At 40.5% G+C, this 15,253-nt stretch overlaps 1 protein-coding gene across 3 annotated transcripts in view; it reads right to left on the bottom strand.

Moving 5' to 3' along the window:
* Positions 1 to 15,253, bottom strand: part of LOC129925914 (mucin-2-like) — a 42,979-nt gene that overhangs the window by 11,522 nt on the left and 16,204 nt on the right. The window contains exons 1-2 of one of the 3 annotated variants that reach the window (XM_056027492.1): positions 6,121 to 6,325; positions 197 to 434 (exon numbers count right to left, since the gene is read on the bottom strand). In XM_056027492.1, coding sequence (XP_055883467.1) covers positions 197 to 434; positions 6,121 to 6,208 — 326 coding nt within the window. In that variant the 5' untranslated portion in view covers positions 6,209 to 6,325. Of the gene's footprint in view, positions 1 to 196; positions 435 to 6,120; positions 6,326 to 15,253 lie in introns of those variants that run through there. The other 2 variants (XM_056027491.1, XM_056027493.1) reach the window with 2 other exon arrangements.

Genomic DNA, 15,253 nt, shown 5'->3' on the forward strand with positions numbered 1-15,253 from the left:
CTAAAGTAGTCATAGAGACATCTCTTTTAGGAATGTTCTGTGAGTTTACAAAAAAAATCTCTTGTGCCACTAAAATCTGTTCAATGAAGATAAACAGATGTACAAGCATCAAACTTAGTGCAGTATGTCTACACACAGAGAATTAGAAGGTAATCATTAATTCGTGTGTTCATCTCAGTTCCAGTGAGAGCCTTACTTGTATTTAATTTTTAATACATCTTTTTCTTTCTCCTCTTTATTCATTCTTTCGCCTAAATTAGAAAGAACTTCAACGTCATTGGAGTATCTCATTAAGGCCACTCTGATGTTGTCTGGTCCTATTTGTAACGGCCTTATGAGATTCTGGATGAAAGCTATGCTTAGTTTGAAGTTTGGCCACGTCACGCTTGAGGAGGTGTCCAGTATGATGACCAAGTCTAGTTTCTGTGCGCAATCTATGAATAAACATAATTTATTACACATAATGTATTCTTGCTAATTCTTTATTATAAAAAAATTGACCACCAACCACATAAATAAGAAAAACATACCATAAATGTAAAAAAGACAGAAGTGCTGCACCAACCTCCTAATAAATCTGTCACAGAAACAGACACACACATTCTAATAGATAGCCAGAAACTAGCAAACCTCAAAAAGTTTGTCTATCTGGGAAGTACCATATCAGCAAACGCCAACCTAGATGAAGAGGTAGACTTCCGTGTTGCTCGTGCCAGTGCTGTTTTTGGCAGACTTCAAGGACAAGTAGGGCAACGGAGTGGACTCAGCATAACCACTAAACTGAAAGTCTACAGTGCTGTAGTTATCCCATCACTCTTTTATGCATCAGAATCTGGACCCTATATTCCCGCCACATCAAAAAGGTAAAATCCTTCCACCTACGGTGTTGGTCCGACCACATACCAGACAAAGAAATATTAAAGCTATCCAACATTAACAGTATCAATGCGACAGTAAAAAGGTCCCAACTTCGATAGGCGGAACATGTTGTCCCCATGCCAGACAATCGCCTTCCAAAACGACTTCTGTACGAGGAGATGTGTGCAGGAAAGCGCTCCCAGGGAGGTAAATACAATACACTCTTAAGAGCTCCTTCAAGGAATGCGATATCGACATTCACAGCTGGGAAGCACCAGTTCTCGATCGTACGTCATGGCATGAAGCTGTGAGTCTCGGAGTCTCGATATTTCAAGCAAGAAGAGTTACCAGGCCGAGAGAGCGCCAAACCAACAAAAAAGCTGAGAGAAGAAACAGACCTATCTGCAAGTGACCAAACCTACCCATGCGGCCGGCTTTTTAAAGCGAGGATCTGGCTTTACAGTCATCATTGAGTCCATAGGATATGAGAAATGTGCTCATCTTTGATGACGAAGGAGGAGCTATATAATTCAAGTAAAATCCTAGTTAAGCGAATGTACAAATCTACTAGAAATTTAATATTATGATGATGACCTATAGATCTAAGCAAAATGTTACTGAACATGAATTTCAATGAATAAGGCCTTCATGCGGTCATACCCGTAAACGTATAGTCTATTGAAGACTATAATAATTCGAGTTGTCGCCAAATTTAAATTATTTGTTATTAATACCAATACTGTTGTAACCCTACCTTGCACCAGTGCCTGTGGTGCGTACGAGCGCACAAGTGAACCAGAACAGAAAGACGCTAGGATAGAGAAGAAAGAACAGTGTATCAAGTAATTGTGAAGAGTCTGAATTGTTGTTAACTAAAGAGCCGTCTTTTGTGCTTCCTGAAGACTGTAGTGGGGACCTGGAGCGAAGCGGGGAAGGCTGTCGTTCTTCCGCTTTCGGTATGCTGGTGAAAGGACTGGTAGAATTAGTAACAAGACTCTTTTGATGTAGAAAGCTGTTATGTGTTTGTATTTGGTAAATAAACACACTTATTTATTTACTGTAGAATTTTGTTGAGTTGCCTGCCTTAGATTTACAACAATTGGTGTCTGGAAGTGGGATTGGGCGACTCAACGGAGGTAGGATTTTTATGTCATAATGACATCTATGAAACGGCTAGACGAGCTAAAGTTGAAGGAATTAAAAGTAGAGCTCGAATGGACGAGCTTGAATTGGTTTGAAAAGAATAAAGACCGTCTTAAATCACGTTTTTGGCAGACTGTGGCTGATGAAGGGGAGGATCCGGAGACATACTTGTTTGAGTGGATCCAGATATTGGCGAGCTTCTTAGAGATTTGCAAGACTCGATACGAACACAATTCAAACAGATGGATACCTCGCTTAGCAAAACAGATGAATCGATGAACAAGAAAGATGAGGTGTTATGTACCATGCTCAGCAAGACTGATGAACCGATATATGACCTGTTGAACAAGACAGACGAACAGATGGCTACCATGTCGACAAGAATAAAAGATCCGTTACTCATCGGAGACGCTAATCATGGTAGCGCTGTTTGTGACTGTGATTACGAGCCGTTCAAACTTGGCTCTCACGACTAGAAGTCTGGTGATTGCTGCGAATATCACAACGATGAGCACAGACCTGATCATGTCAACGTGATTCCATCTGCCTACACCCAGGCTTTCTGTGCTGACGGGAGCTTGCAAGGAGAGTACAAATACCAGAAGACCTGCCAACAAGGTCAGGACCCAACAGCGAGAGAAGATCTGAAGGTGGTCAGAAGAACCCAGTGATACGTGATTCAGCAGCTGCGCAATGGACATTACTCTCGTGCCCTACAGGCATTTCTTCCAGATGCTGCTGGGTTTGGTGACCTGTTTGATAACCTGACCTCCTGGGGGCCTCCGGTTATATCGCAAAGCATTCACTGAGAGAGTCTGTTAAGCAACGTGTAGAACCAGCGGTCTTAATGACACCGCCATGACATCCACTACCTCGCTTCTTGTTGAGTGCTTGTCTTGGATTTACGATAGACTCCCGTCTGCGTCAACTAACCTCCGCAGCCCATGTCGTGAGGTAGATTTTGTCCTGGACAGACAAATCTGAGAAGTGGGCAATGTTTTAACCCTGCCTTGCACCAGTGCTTGTGGTGCGTACGAGCGCACTATTTAACCAGAACAGAAAGGCGCTAGGATAGAGAAGAAAGAACAGTGAATCAAGTGATTGTGAAGAGTCTGAATTGTTGTAAACTAGAGACGTCTTTTGTGCTTCCTGAAGACTGTAGTAGATTCCTGGAGCGAAACGAGGAAAGCTGTCGTTGGTCCGCTTTCAGGTTGCTGGTGAAAGGACTGGTAGAATTAGTAACAAGACACTTTGATGTAGAAGACTGTTATGTATTTGTCTTTGGTAAATAAACACACTTATTTATTTACAGTAGAACTTCGTCGAGTTGCCTGCCTTAGATTTACAATACTTTGAACAATTATAACGATCAAAATTTTTCTAGTATGGCTTAAGAGCTAGTAATTCTTTTGCCAATGATACATCAAATTTATCTAACTTCTAAAAAAATGTTTGATCCATTTTCTAGAGCCGTGTCTACTCACTAAGTATCCATTCTTTGTTTTTTAACCCTATGAAGAGTTTTCATATAATGTTCACAAGCAATTCTGTAGATAATGTTTTTAATGAAATTATGTTTTATCTAAGATTTAGGGCTCTGTTTAAAAGTCTTAAAACAAAAACTTTGTACCAGAGAAAGGACAGAATTCAAACAAGTATCAAGAAAAGAAGAATTTATGAACGAGAAACAAAAAAAAGTTAATAACTAAACATTTCTTCCTTCATGAAATTAATGACTTTTTGTAGTGAGACTGCTTTGCTTTCAATAACTAATATATGAATTACAAGCATTTCCCACTTTGTTCCAAGGCTATATATTGTTATGACTCTACAATGCACGCTGTCATTAGGTGTGAGACTGCGCACCATGAGACACAGGACCGAGACATGAAATAAGAGAGGAAGTCAAGATGGCCGATGATTAGAGAATTAGAGATGAAAACGACCCTTGTGATGTGATTAGTGTAATTCTAGATCTAGTTTCCTATTTGGTTATTAAACATTCTATTTTGTTTTGCCTTGTTCTTGTATCATGTTCCAAAGCTCCATCATAGTCGGTTCTATTTCAAACTCATAGGTCTCCGGGTCCTGTTCTTCCTCTATCATGCTTTGCCTAAGACGCTCCATAAGTGCCTCCTTGTTGCCGCTCACCTTCAGCTCTCTACCTCTAAGTTCCTGCCTAAGTTCCTGTAATGACAGTTGACTAAGTGTTTTCTTAGACGCCATCTAGTATTAAAACGTTGATCAACTAAAAACAAAACTTATGTTGATTTACCCGAAAATGGAATCGTTCAATGTCCCATACATAGATCTAGACCATCTTCTCCCCTTTCGTAGAGGATCCCACTATCTGACACCAATTGCTATAACTTAGCCAAATAACCTCAACGAAAGGATTATAAAATAACAAAATAGAATGTTTAATAACCAAATAGGAAACTAGATCTAGAATTACACTAATCACATCACAATATTATTTTCTTATTACATCCTGCAAATGCTCGCTAAATACTTTGTGCGTACGCCCCTCAACCCTTATTTTTGTGTATTCTAGTATATGCTACGTTTAAGCAGGTGTTAAAACGTATCGAGGATCGAGGTCATAAATTCTGTTTCAACTTTTATATAGATCGAATTACTCATTTTAAATTGTGCAAACAAAAACAACTATTTAAAAACATATATAAAAATAATATCGTGCGATAAAAGATTTGAGCCTTTGACCATCTGACGTAGAGTTTGAAACGCTACCGACTGTGCTAACCAAGTTTTTACTAAAATCTGTGGAAATTTACAAAATCTAAACGAAAATATAAATTTGTAATTTTTTAAAATCAACTTACTTGGGTCGAAATGGCAAATAAGGAATCGTTTTCGGTAAATTTACCCGTTGCGGTTAGCTTCGTGAAAGGTGTTTAATTTGTGTAGGCTTTCAGAAAGTAGTAACTAGTGAAATTTTGATATTTTTGGGGGATTCTTGACAAATGAAAAAAATAGTGATATGTCTGTACATTAGAGCCCTTTCGTTTATAAATATAGACTCCACCCTTCCAGTGGAAAAAAAACATTCTGGTATGGCAACACTATCAGAGAGTAGTCCAGACTAGAATAATGGATCTAGTTTGAGATAATAGTATTGATAATATGTATTGACAAATTGTATAAGTATTATACGCAAATGTGTATAGTGACAAATTATTTATAGCAAACCAGCTAATAATTTCTACACAAGACTGTACGCTAAATGTTCCTAAACGCCAATCTATTTATTTAAATCTTTAACTGAAGAGATGCAGGGATTCCCACTGACTGGGTTCCAATAGACCAAATTTAATTTTAAGATGATTATATTTTTAAAGTTATAGCGGTCAAAGCAGATTTTCACTGTGTTGCCACATAGCTAGTATTTTTCTCCAAAGATATATATACACTGTCAAATTTCTAAGAAAATCATTATAATGTAATTAGTGTCCCCCCGTTTCCAGATTTCAGGTTCCACTCATGAATTGCAAACTAATACAGTTTGTGGGAAGCGTGGTTGAGAGGCCAAGTGTGCCTGAACTTAGCTTGGCTTGGCTACCTAGAAGGGGGCTCGAGGTTCGACACCCGACTCGGGCAGAGTTGTGTTTACTGAGCGCCTAAAGGCAGCACGGAAAACCAACTCCTAGATAACACCCCCCCCTACACACACACTGGTCCACAAATTAGATTGGACCAAAAGCGCTCTGAGCATCCTATAAGCATGAAAGTAGCGCTATATAAAAGCTATAATAAAAGATTCAAAACTATATCTTCATTAGCTCATTACGGTGCACTTACCTTAATATCCTTTGTGATAAAAGCTTTTTTGGTAAGAGGGAATAACAGCTAACAACCTCGAATAGCCCCAACATTAATTCGGTAACCATTAAAAGCTACGTGGATGCTCTAAGATCGACATTATTTGTCCAGATGTTCTCAAGAATTTTAAGAATAAAGAGTTATGAAGCTTAGCACCTACTCACAATACCAATCAGAACATACGAGATATTAATTAGTATCTACAAGATCTATTTCGTTTGAACATGGAGTATTTCATACCATAAATGTACTATTTATATACATTAACTATTTACTTACTCTCTTTAGCCTCCACAGTTATATTTGGTCTTATTATAAAAACTGACAGGACTATGAATATGAACTTATAAATGACTGGCTTTGTCATGTTTTACAGTAGAAACACTGTTCCACAAGTGCGACGGATTGCAACAGAGAGTGACTGTGTGATATTTTAGTAAGCTCTCAGGACACAACTGGAGGATAAGTTGACACAAATACTGTTCAGCATCAAAACGGAACAGGTAATTAAAACCACTTTTAAAAAGTGGCCGCTGCGCAGTTGCAGGATCTTACGGTTATTTTTCTTGAGTTTGTTTACTTTTACAACGTTGGGGCAATTGTGCTTTGATGACCTGGTCAGTGGAGATGGGAAAACTGGAAAATATTTATATATATATATGTGTGTGTGTGTGTGTTTATTATATATATATATATATATATATATATATATATATATATATATATATATATATATATATATATATATATATATATATATATATATATATATATATAGTTAAATGCAACAAGCATGTATGTATTAAGCATGTATGGGTGTAAGTCACGAATAAAGATTAAAACCGTTTGACCAATCTTGATAAAACTTGGCATAAATGTTTCTTAGATCATGTTGGAGACCGTAGTGTATGTTCATTGCCATTTTCAGAACTGGAGGGACCTATATATCTATCTATATATATATATATATATATATATATATATATATATATATATATATATATATAATATATATATATATATATATATAGCATGGAAGTCATCTGCTGAAGTACCCACTTTCCAACAAATGCTCCCATGGCTTGCGTCTCAAAATGCCTCTGACAGTCAAATCCAGCTCCTGGCATTCACGTGTGACTTTCCTAAAAATCCGTCGGAACCTGTTCTTACAAAAAGAGAGAAGGGATGAAAGGCGGAACACTGGCGCCTCAAAACCAGTTTAGCTTCGTGTTGATGGGGCACGTCAGCTTAAATAACGCAACCCATCTAGGAGAAAGAAAACTCTGACTCCGAACCTCCACCCTGTGGCGATACTCCCCCGTGTGGGTATCGGGGCTTGGAAATGAAGAAGAGAAATAAATAACCCCACTGCCTTTCCACTTGCATTTCACTAAGTGAATAATAGTGGACCTTCCCCCCCTCTAGGTGCTTTTTGACGGAGGTCTGGATTGCACTACACCAGACGGAGGTCCTTGTCTCACTGCATTCTAATACTAGATATAAACCCATCATGAAGTTTGTTTTTCTGGATCTGGTGAATGTGATATCGTGAAGGGGCCTGGATCCAGGATGTGACGATTCCACAGGGCATACACAGGGCACAGTCCACTTTAAGCTTTCTACTGCAGAAAAGTTCCATTTGGAGAGCTCTATGGATGGCGGAGAATGGACCATTGACCAACCCCACCTTGTCCCATGGATATTCCGGTTACAGTCTTCAGACCTAGATGTTTCCTTTTATGTCAGTATTGGAGAAAATTGCCAAGACCGAAAACTCCTTTAAAATGCGGGGACTATATGTTTTTTAAAAAGCCTGAGGAAACACCTAGCCTACACTAAATGCCAAGGACCTATATATATATATATATATATATATATATCATGGAAGTCATCTACTGAAATTTAAAAAATACTAAAGATAGCTAAGACGGATTTTATGAGTCAGTTACACAGATCGGGTCCTATGCCGAACTGAGAGTCGACCACTTAGTAAGGGTGTGACAGAGTGTCGCATGAGAGTTGAGGGACATGTTCTCCGACAAAATGAATTACGCATAGCAAGAGTTGCGATAACATGGAGGCCAATACGAGGAAAGCGCAAACAGGAACATCTTAGTATAATTTGGCGCCACACCTTCATGGAGGACCTCAGAGCAGTGGACATCAGGTGGGAAGAGGATACAGCTTCCCGCCCAATGCGCCGAACAGCACTGTAGGATAAAAGTCCTAAGTATGAAAAGCACATTAGGTTTTTGAACTAAAATGGTTTAATAGCAGTATAATGTACTGTAGATACATCAGAATATGCATTTTAAAAAAAAACGGAAATAGCCCACAGCATAGTGTTCTATGAAGGAAGGTCTTTGCGAGCCCCGAAAACCTTGTAATACGCCATAGATTTTTAGCTTGCGTTTTTTTTTTACCATAGTTAGATGGTCAACGTGGGATTCAATCGCTGCAGTAACCCTGTCTCTAATTTCTTGGTTATTAATGCGGTCTTTAAATGTGATACCTATTATCATTCTGTAGCATCTCAATTCCATTGCTAGAATCCTCCTTTCTAGCTCTGCAGTCAGCGTCCAAGACTCACAAGCATATAAGAATGTGGCAATGACCAGGGAGAGCATCAGTCTGATTTTGGTGCCGAGGACTAGACCTTTGCCTTCCATATTATTTTAAGTTTTGAAAGGGCTGCTGTGGACTGTGCTATTTGGGTCAGTAGTTCAGGTTTCGTTCCTTCATCTGAGACAATCATCATCATCAAACATTTCTTAAATCACTGCCAGCAAACCTTTTTTAGGCATTTGCTGTCAAAAAATGGCCACATTTTGCTGTAAAAAAAATGTGACCTTGTAGCCTGTTTTTACTCCCGACCTGTTTTCTAGTCATTTCATGGTAAATATTCTCGTCTATCATCCAATCTGTAAACATAAATAACGTGGGTTAAGTCCAATATGCAAATGTTCATCAACTGCTTCATAAGGTCTCAATGAGTTCTCGTGACCACCTTCAGGGCTTCTCTTGCTAGTTATGGTATCGGGACACGCGTCTGTTGGGTCCAGTCTCCCTGCAAAGTCCCATCAGCAGAGATACCATTAAACCCCTGGGTGTAGGCAGCAGGAATCACGTTGACATAATCAGGTCTGTGCTCATCGCTGTGATATTCGCAGCAATCTTCAGGCTTCTTGTCGTGAGAGCCAAGTTCGCACGACTCGTTATCACGTTCCAGACAGCACTACCATGATCAGCGTCACCGTTGAGTAACGGATCGTTTATTCTTGTCGACAAAAGGGTTACAACAATATTGAAAATCCTATACTCTTGTATGTATGCACTGGGGAGTTCAGGGTGGGGGAGGAAGGGGCGAACGACGCCCCACTCTGCCGGACGAATTTAAGTAAAGAAATCACACAATTTGTATACGAATTTATTACTTATGTTAATAATATATACTAATTATTTACATTTCAACCTATTTTTAGATTATTTCGCCGATTTGGTGCGGTGGAGAGGGGACGATGGCATCCTAAACTTTCGAGTGGGGGTACTGTCCCATTTATTTGTAGAAATCACAGCTTGCTAACAGAATCAATTAAATATCTATAGGATTAAAACTTGTTTTTGATATTTTAACCGATCTTTATATTATGTCGTTCCCCTGTTGGCCGATATGGTGGGGTGGGGGGAGTTGAATATTTATATAATATAGGCTACACATTGATAATATGAACCCATTTGTATATTATGTCGCACAACACTCGAGTCTCAAACTTTATCATTAGTAAATTTAAAACTATAAGGGTTGTACCGGGTATTATGCAATCGCCCTCTGCCCATCGGACAAACTAATACTATTTTCTTTTTATATTTTAGTTAAGAAATTAATTTTTTTTTTAATCTGTCAATAATATAATTTATATATGCTATAGATTACATTTTTTTAAACCTGTCACTAATATAATTTATATATGCTATAGATTACATTTTTTTAACCTGTCACTAATATAATGTTACGAATCTCACTATCCAGGCTCTCTGCAAACTGCACCATACACCACCAACTTAAAGAACTTGACAACTCAGGGCTCGAAGTAACGTAACACTTTAATGGTTGAATAAATAACAGCCAATACTGTACAATTGGCAGCACGTAACACAAGACTGTACAAATATCTTTCCGATAACACCGTTCCGCCGTATCAACTCTTGCACTGGCCTCTCCGTCTCGTTCCGGGCTTGCACTGGGTTCAACAGTTCAGGACTGACTTCACACACTAGGCTCGTTGTGTCGGACTCGATCGCAGACCAAGATCAAGACGCCAGTCGTCTCAACTGTACTTGACAGTACTCCGCACTGAACCGTCGTAATGCTCCGTACAGAACCACACCGTTGAACTGTGCTGTAGTCGACCGTGTTCTGAGCCCTGTCGTAGACCTTCTGTCGTGAACCGTCTTGACTGCGTCGCCTCCGCTCTTATATAGGGTCCCTACTGGCCTTCTCGAACCGGACAGAACGCCGCTCGACGTTTCTAGGTGGTCAGATGACTACAACTCTCGTGACGCTCCTGAGCTCTTGTTCACGACGGCGATCTTTCCCGAACTGTCCTGTTGACACTCGACTCGGCTGACCGTCGTAGCTCGTCACGGTTGACCGCTCGTCTAGCGCTGGCCTGGGGCGATTTGCGTCGGCTGACTACACACACACCACTACCCCTCTCTGTGCCACCACCAAGTTTATAACACTGCCCCCTCCTTAGATCTGTCCGTCCCGGACAGAATCAACATCATGGCATTGGCTGTGAGGTTTCATCGCTGCAGGCGGGGGTCGATCAGAGGCAGTTGGCTTGCCTCTTGAGCTTGATGGAGCCATCCATGTTGTAGTCAGCAATGGTCGCTTCCTTCTTCTCCTCCAATTGGCCTTCACCTGGTTGCATGGACGTCGTGCTTTTATCGCCATCCACGTTGAATTCAGAAAACGTTTCCTTCTTCTCCTCCAGTTAGCCTTCATCTGGTTGCATCGACGTCGTGTTCGCATCGTCATCCCTGTTGTACTCAGCAAAAGTCGCCTTCTTCTTCTTCTCCGCCAGTTGGTCTTCATGTGGCTGCAGTTATTTCTTGGTAGAATCACCATGCACGTTGGACTACGCAAACGCCTTCTTCTTCTTTTCCTCCAGTTGACCGTCCTCTTGTTGCAGTGACGTTGTGGTTGCTTCGCTCTCTTGTCGTTCGGTACTGAGGGCAGCCACTTGACACATGGAAAGGTATAGAATGTAAGGGCAGGGATTACCAAGATTGTTGACCAAAGAGGTGGCTTCATAGGTCTTTGCGAAGAAGGACTGGGATGGGCTTCAAATCCACAGGACAGGGAATTGTGGGACAGGTCATCATCTTCAGCCTTGTCTGGAGTGCATGCTCGTGGGGCAGGTTGGCAACACTCCTCATGCAAAGGTCCCTCGTCTTCGGCCTCAGGCTTCATTCGGCTTTCTTCACCACCATCAGGACCTCTCTCTCTTGTCTCAGTATCGGGCCGATCACTTGTTGGTTTTAGACCTTGTCGATGACTTTCGTCTTTCAAATGTCCATCAATGTCAACGTCAGACTGCCTTGGATTCTCTTTACCACCATCAGAACTTTCCTCTCCAGTCTTGGTAGCTGGACCAACGCCTGTTAGGTTCGGACCTGGCTGATATTTCTCGACTTGGATATGTCTCTCAACGGCTTCGTCAGGTTTCAATGGGTCCTCATTATCACCACCAGGGCTTCTCTCGCTGAGCTTAGCATCTGGACGAACGTCTGTAGGGTCCAAGCCTCGCTGGTAGCTTCCATCATGTAAACGTCCCTCATCAACAGGCTTGTATTCAGAATCAGCGTTCTCTTGATCTGTTTTGCTGTTTTAGGTGCTCATATCAGGTAAAGCTTCAGCACAAGATTCGTTCGAACTATGGGCAGCTTCCATTGTCTCTTCATCTGTCTCTTTCAGCTCCACAGGTCTGTACTCCCTGTTTTCAGATTGACCGGCAGCACCACATTCATCAGCATTGCCGTTGTCACTGCATATTTCTTCAAAGCTTTGGGTGGCTAGTAGTTCATTGTTTAACGATGGCGCAGCTCCTTTATTTTTCAAGTCTCTTTGGTCGTACAGGGTTTCTTCCACCACGTCCATCGTTTTCACCACGGGGCTCGTCACTTCCTTCACTGAGGTATACATCTTTTCAAGCTTGGTACAGGTCTCTTCGTTGGACTTCTTCCATGTCGTATTCATAGCCCGCAACTCTTCCTTCCAGTCATCTAGCTGTTGGTGCAAGAACTCTCTTAAAGTTGGTGCGACTTCAAACAGATACGTGTCTGGATCTTCCTCTTCTTCAACTATACATTCTCGGAGGCGTGCTTGTAAGGTTTCTTTATTTCCGCTCGTTTTCAGATCTCGATCACGGAGTTCTTTCTTCAGTTCTCTAAATTCAAGTTCGTACAGCAGTTTCAGACGAGCCATAGTAGATCCGATCCAATCCGATTCCGATCCGATCCCACTTCTGACACCAGTGTTACGAATCTCACTATCCAGGCTCTCTGCAAACTGCACCATACACCACCAACTTAAAGAACTTGACAACTCAGGGCTCCAAGTAACGTAACACTTTAATGGTTGAATAAATAACAGCCAATACTGTACAATTGGCAGCACGTAACACAAGACTGTACAAATATCTTTCCGATAACACCGTTCCGCGTTTCAACTCTTGCACTGGCCTCTCCGTCTCGTTCCGGGCTTGCACTGGGTTCAACAGTTCAGGACTGACTTCACACACTAGGCTCGTTGTGTCGGACTCGATCGCAGACCAAGATCAAGACGCCAGTCGTCTCAACTGTACTTGACAGTACTCCGCACTGAACCGTCGTAATGCTCCGTACAGAACCACACCGTTGAACTGTGCTGTAGTCGACCGTGTTCTGAGCCCTGTCGTAGACCTTCTGTCGTGAACCGTCTTGACTGCGTCGCCTCCGCTCTTATATAGGATCCCTACTGGCCTTCTTGAACCGGACAGAACGCCGCTCGACGTTTCTAGGTGGTCAGATGACTACAACTCTCGTGACGCTCCTGAGCTCTTGTTCACGACGGCGATCTTTCCCGAACTGTCCTGTTGACACTCGACTCGGCTGACCGTCGTAGCACGTCACGGTTGACCGCTCGTCTAGCGCTGGCCTGGGGCGATTTGCGTCGGCTGACTACACATACACCACTACCCCTCTCTGTGCCACCACCAAGTTTATAACAATAATTTATATATGCTATAGATTACATTTTTTTTAACCTGTCACTAATATAATTTATATATGCTATAGATTACATTTTTTTTAACCTGTCACTAATATAATTTATATATGCTATAGATTACATTTTTTTAAACCTGTCACTAATATAATTTATATATGCTATAGATTGCATTTTTTTAACCTGTCACTAATATAATTTATATATGCTATAGATTACATTTTTTTTAAACCTGTCACTAATATAATTTATATATGCTATAGATTACATTTTTTTAAACCTGTCACTAATATAATTTATATATGCTATAGATTACATTTTTTTTAAACCTGTCACTAATATAATTTATATATGCTATAGATTACATTTTTTTTAACCTGTCACTAATATAATTTATATATGCTATAGATTACATTTTTTTAAAACCTGTCACTAATATAATTTATATATGCTATAGATTACATTTTTTTTAACCTGTCACTAATATAATTTATATATGCTATAGATTACATTTTTTTTATTATGTCGCCCCACCCCCAATTCTTTAATCCCAAATGAAATCATTAGCAGAAATTATAAAAAGGAGCGTGGATTAATCGTTTTTACTCTACTGCCGCCTCCCCTTTCCAGACCAAAACATGAAGTTTTAAAACAAAATGGTCAAATATGGCGACAGATTTTATGTAATTGCACATGAATTTATCATAATTATTTTAAGAAAGATTTGATTTTGGAAAATTTAGAATTTATAAATTCATATTAGAATATTCTTTAAGTAAAACATTATTCAAAAGGTTCTTGAAAATGTAATATTTTTGAGCTTTTAACCACCGTTCTGTGAACTTCTTATGCTGACCAAAAAAGACTACAAGAGGTCTCACTCAACATGAAGATAATATTACGATAAATACGGCTAATAAAGATAAACTTACGTTACTTGTGGCTCGATTGTCAGTCACACTTCAAGATCGGCCCACGCCCCCCATGTTACTTTACTTAATTTGACCTGCTTTTTTTAGTAGGATGAAAAATGAGCTGTGCATGTCAGGAGACTGTGTTTCTGCAGTGAAGAATGCAAGACAACGCTTGGCGTCGAAGCCCCGAACCCCACTAGGGAAGTTTGCAGCGTTCCCCCAGACCCCTAGCTGACAAGAGAAAGGCCACCAACATGACTGAAGGTTCAGAAATACTGCTTTTTTTTTATTCTCATATATATATATTGTAATAATCCTGCCATGCGCACCGCCTTCCAGGTTAGTGCAGAAGGTGAGCACTTCTAGAAAGCAGACTAGGAAGGATGTTTACATTAGGAAGAAGAACGATTTCCGCCCAAGTCTAGAGCCATAATGAAAAGATTGTGCTAGAGATAGATGTTTTTATAATGTATTTGTGATGTCCTGTGAATAAACATCCTTGTCTCGTTGAGTCGTCACACTTAAGTTTTTACATTTGGTGTCAGAAGTGGGGTTGGGTGACTCAACGGAGGCATTAGGTAAGAGCTTATTTAAAATGACATCTATGAAACGGCTAGACGAGCTGGAATTAAAGGAACTGAAAGTAGAGCTCGAGTGGAGGCGTCTGAAACGCTATGAAAAGAATAAGGACATTCTAAGAGCATGTCTTCGGCAGGCTCTGGCTGATGGAGGGGAGGATCCGAAACATATTTGTTGGAGGTGGATCCAGATCTCGGTGAGCTTTTGAAAACTATGAAAGACTCACTAAAAGACATGTACGACTCGATACGTGAAGAAATGAAAATGATAGTGAACATGATCAGGAACAAGGTGGATGAGAATCTTTTAAAAATGGAAGGTCAAAAAGACCAAAGTGATCAAATGGTGTCGCAAGCGAAAGACAAAATAGACACGTTAATGAAGGAGCAGTTACCTGGTCAGGACTGTGGATGCACAAACAGTGGTGATAGAGGCGCTGGGGTATGTAGTACCATCTGTGACAGTGTTGTGGGCAAGTCTTGCGGGTGTGACTTTAAAGATTTGAAACGTGGCAAAGATTGCTGCAACGACCTCAATGGGATGTACCAAATCCAAAGGAAAGAGACAAATGAAGAAGCTTGAGAAGTCTGCTATGTGCCTGAAGCTTTTGTTCCTAATGTATCTGCGACGTTGGGTCTACGTCCAAGCT

This window comes from Biomphalaria glabrata, chromosome 4, assembly GCF_947242115.1.
Source record: "Biomphalaria glabrata chromosome 4, xgBioGlab47.1, whole genome shotgun sequence".
Lineage (NCBI taxonomy): Eukaryota > Metazoa > Mollusca > Gastropoda > Planorbidae > Biomphalaria > Biomphalaria glabrata.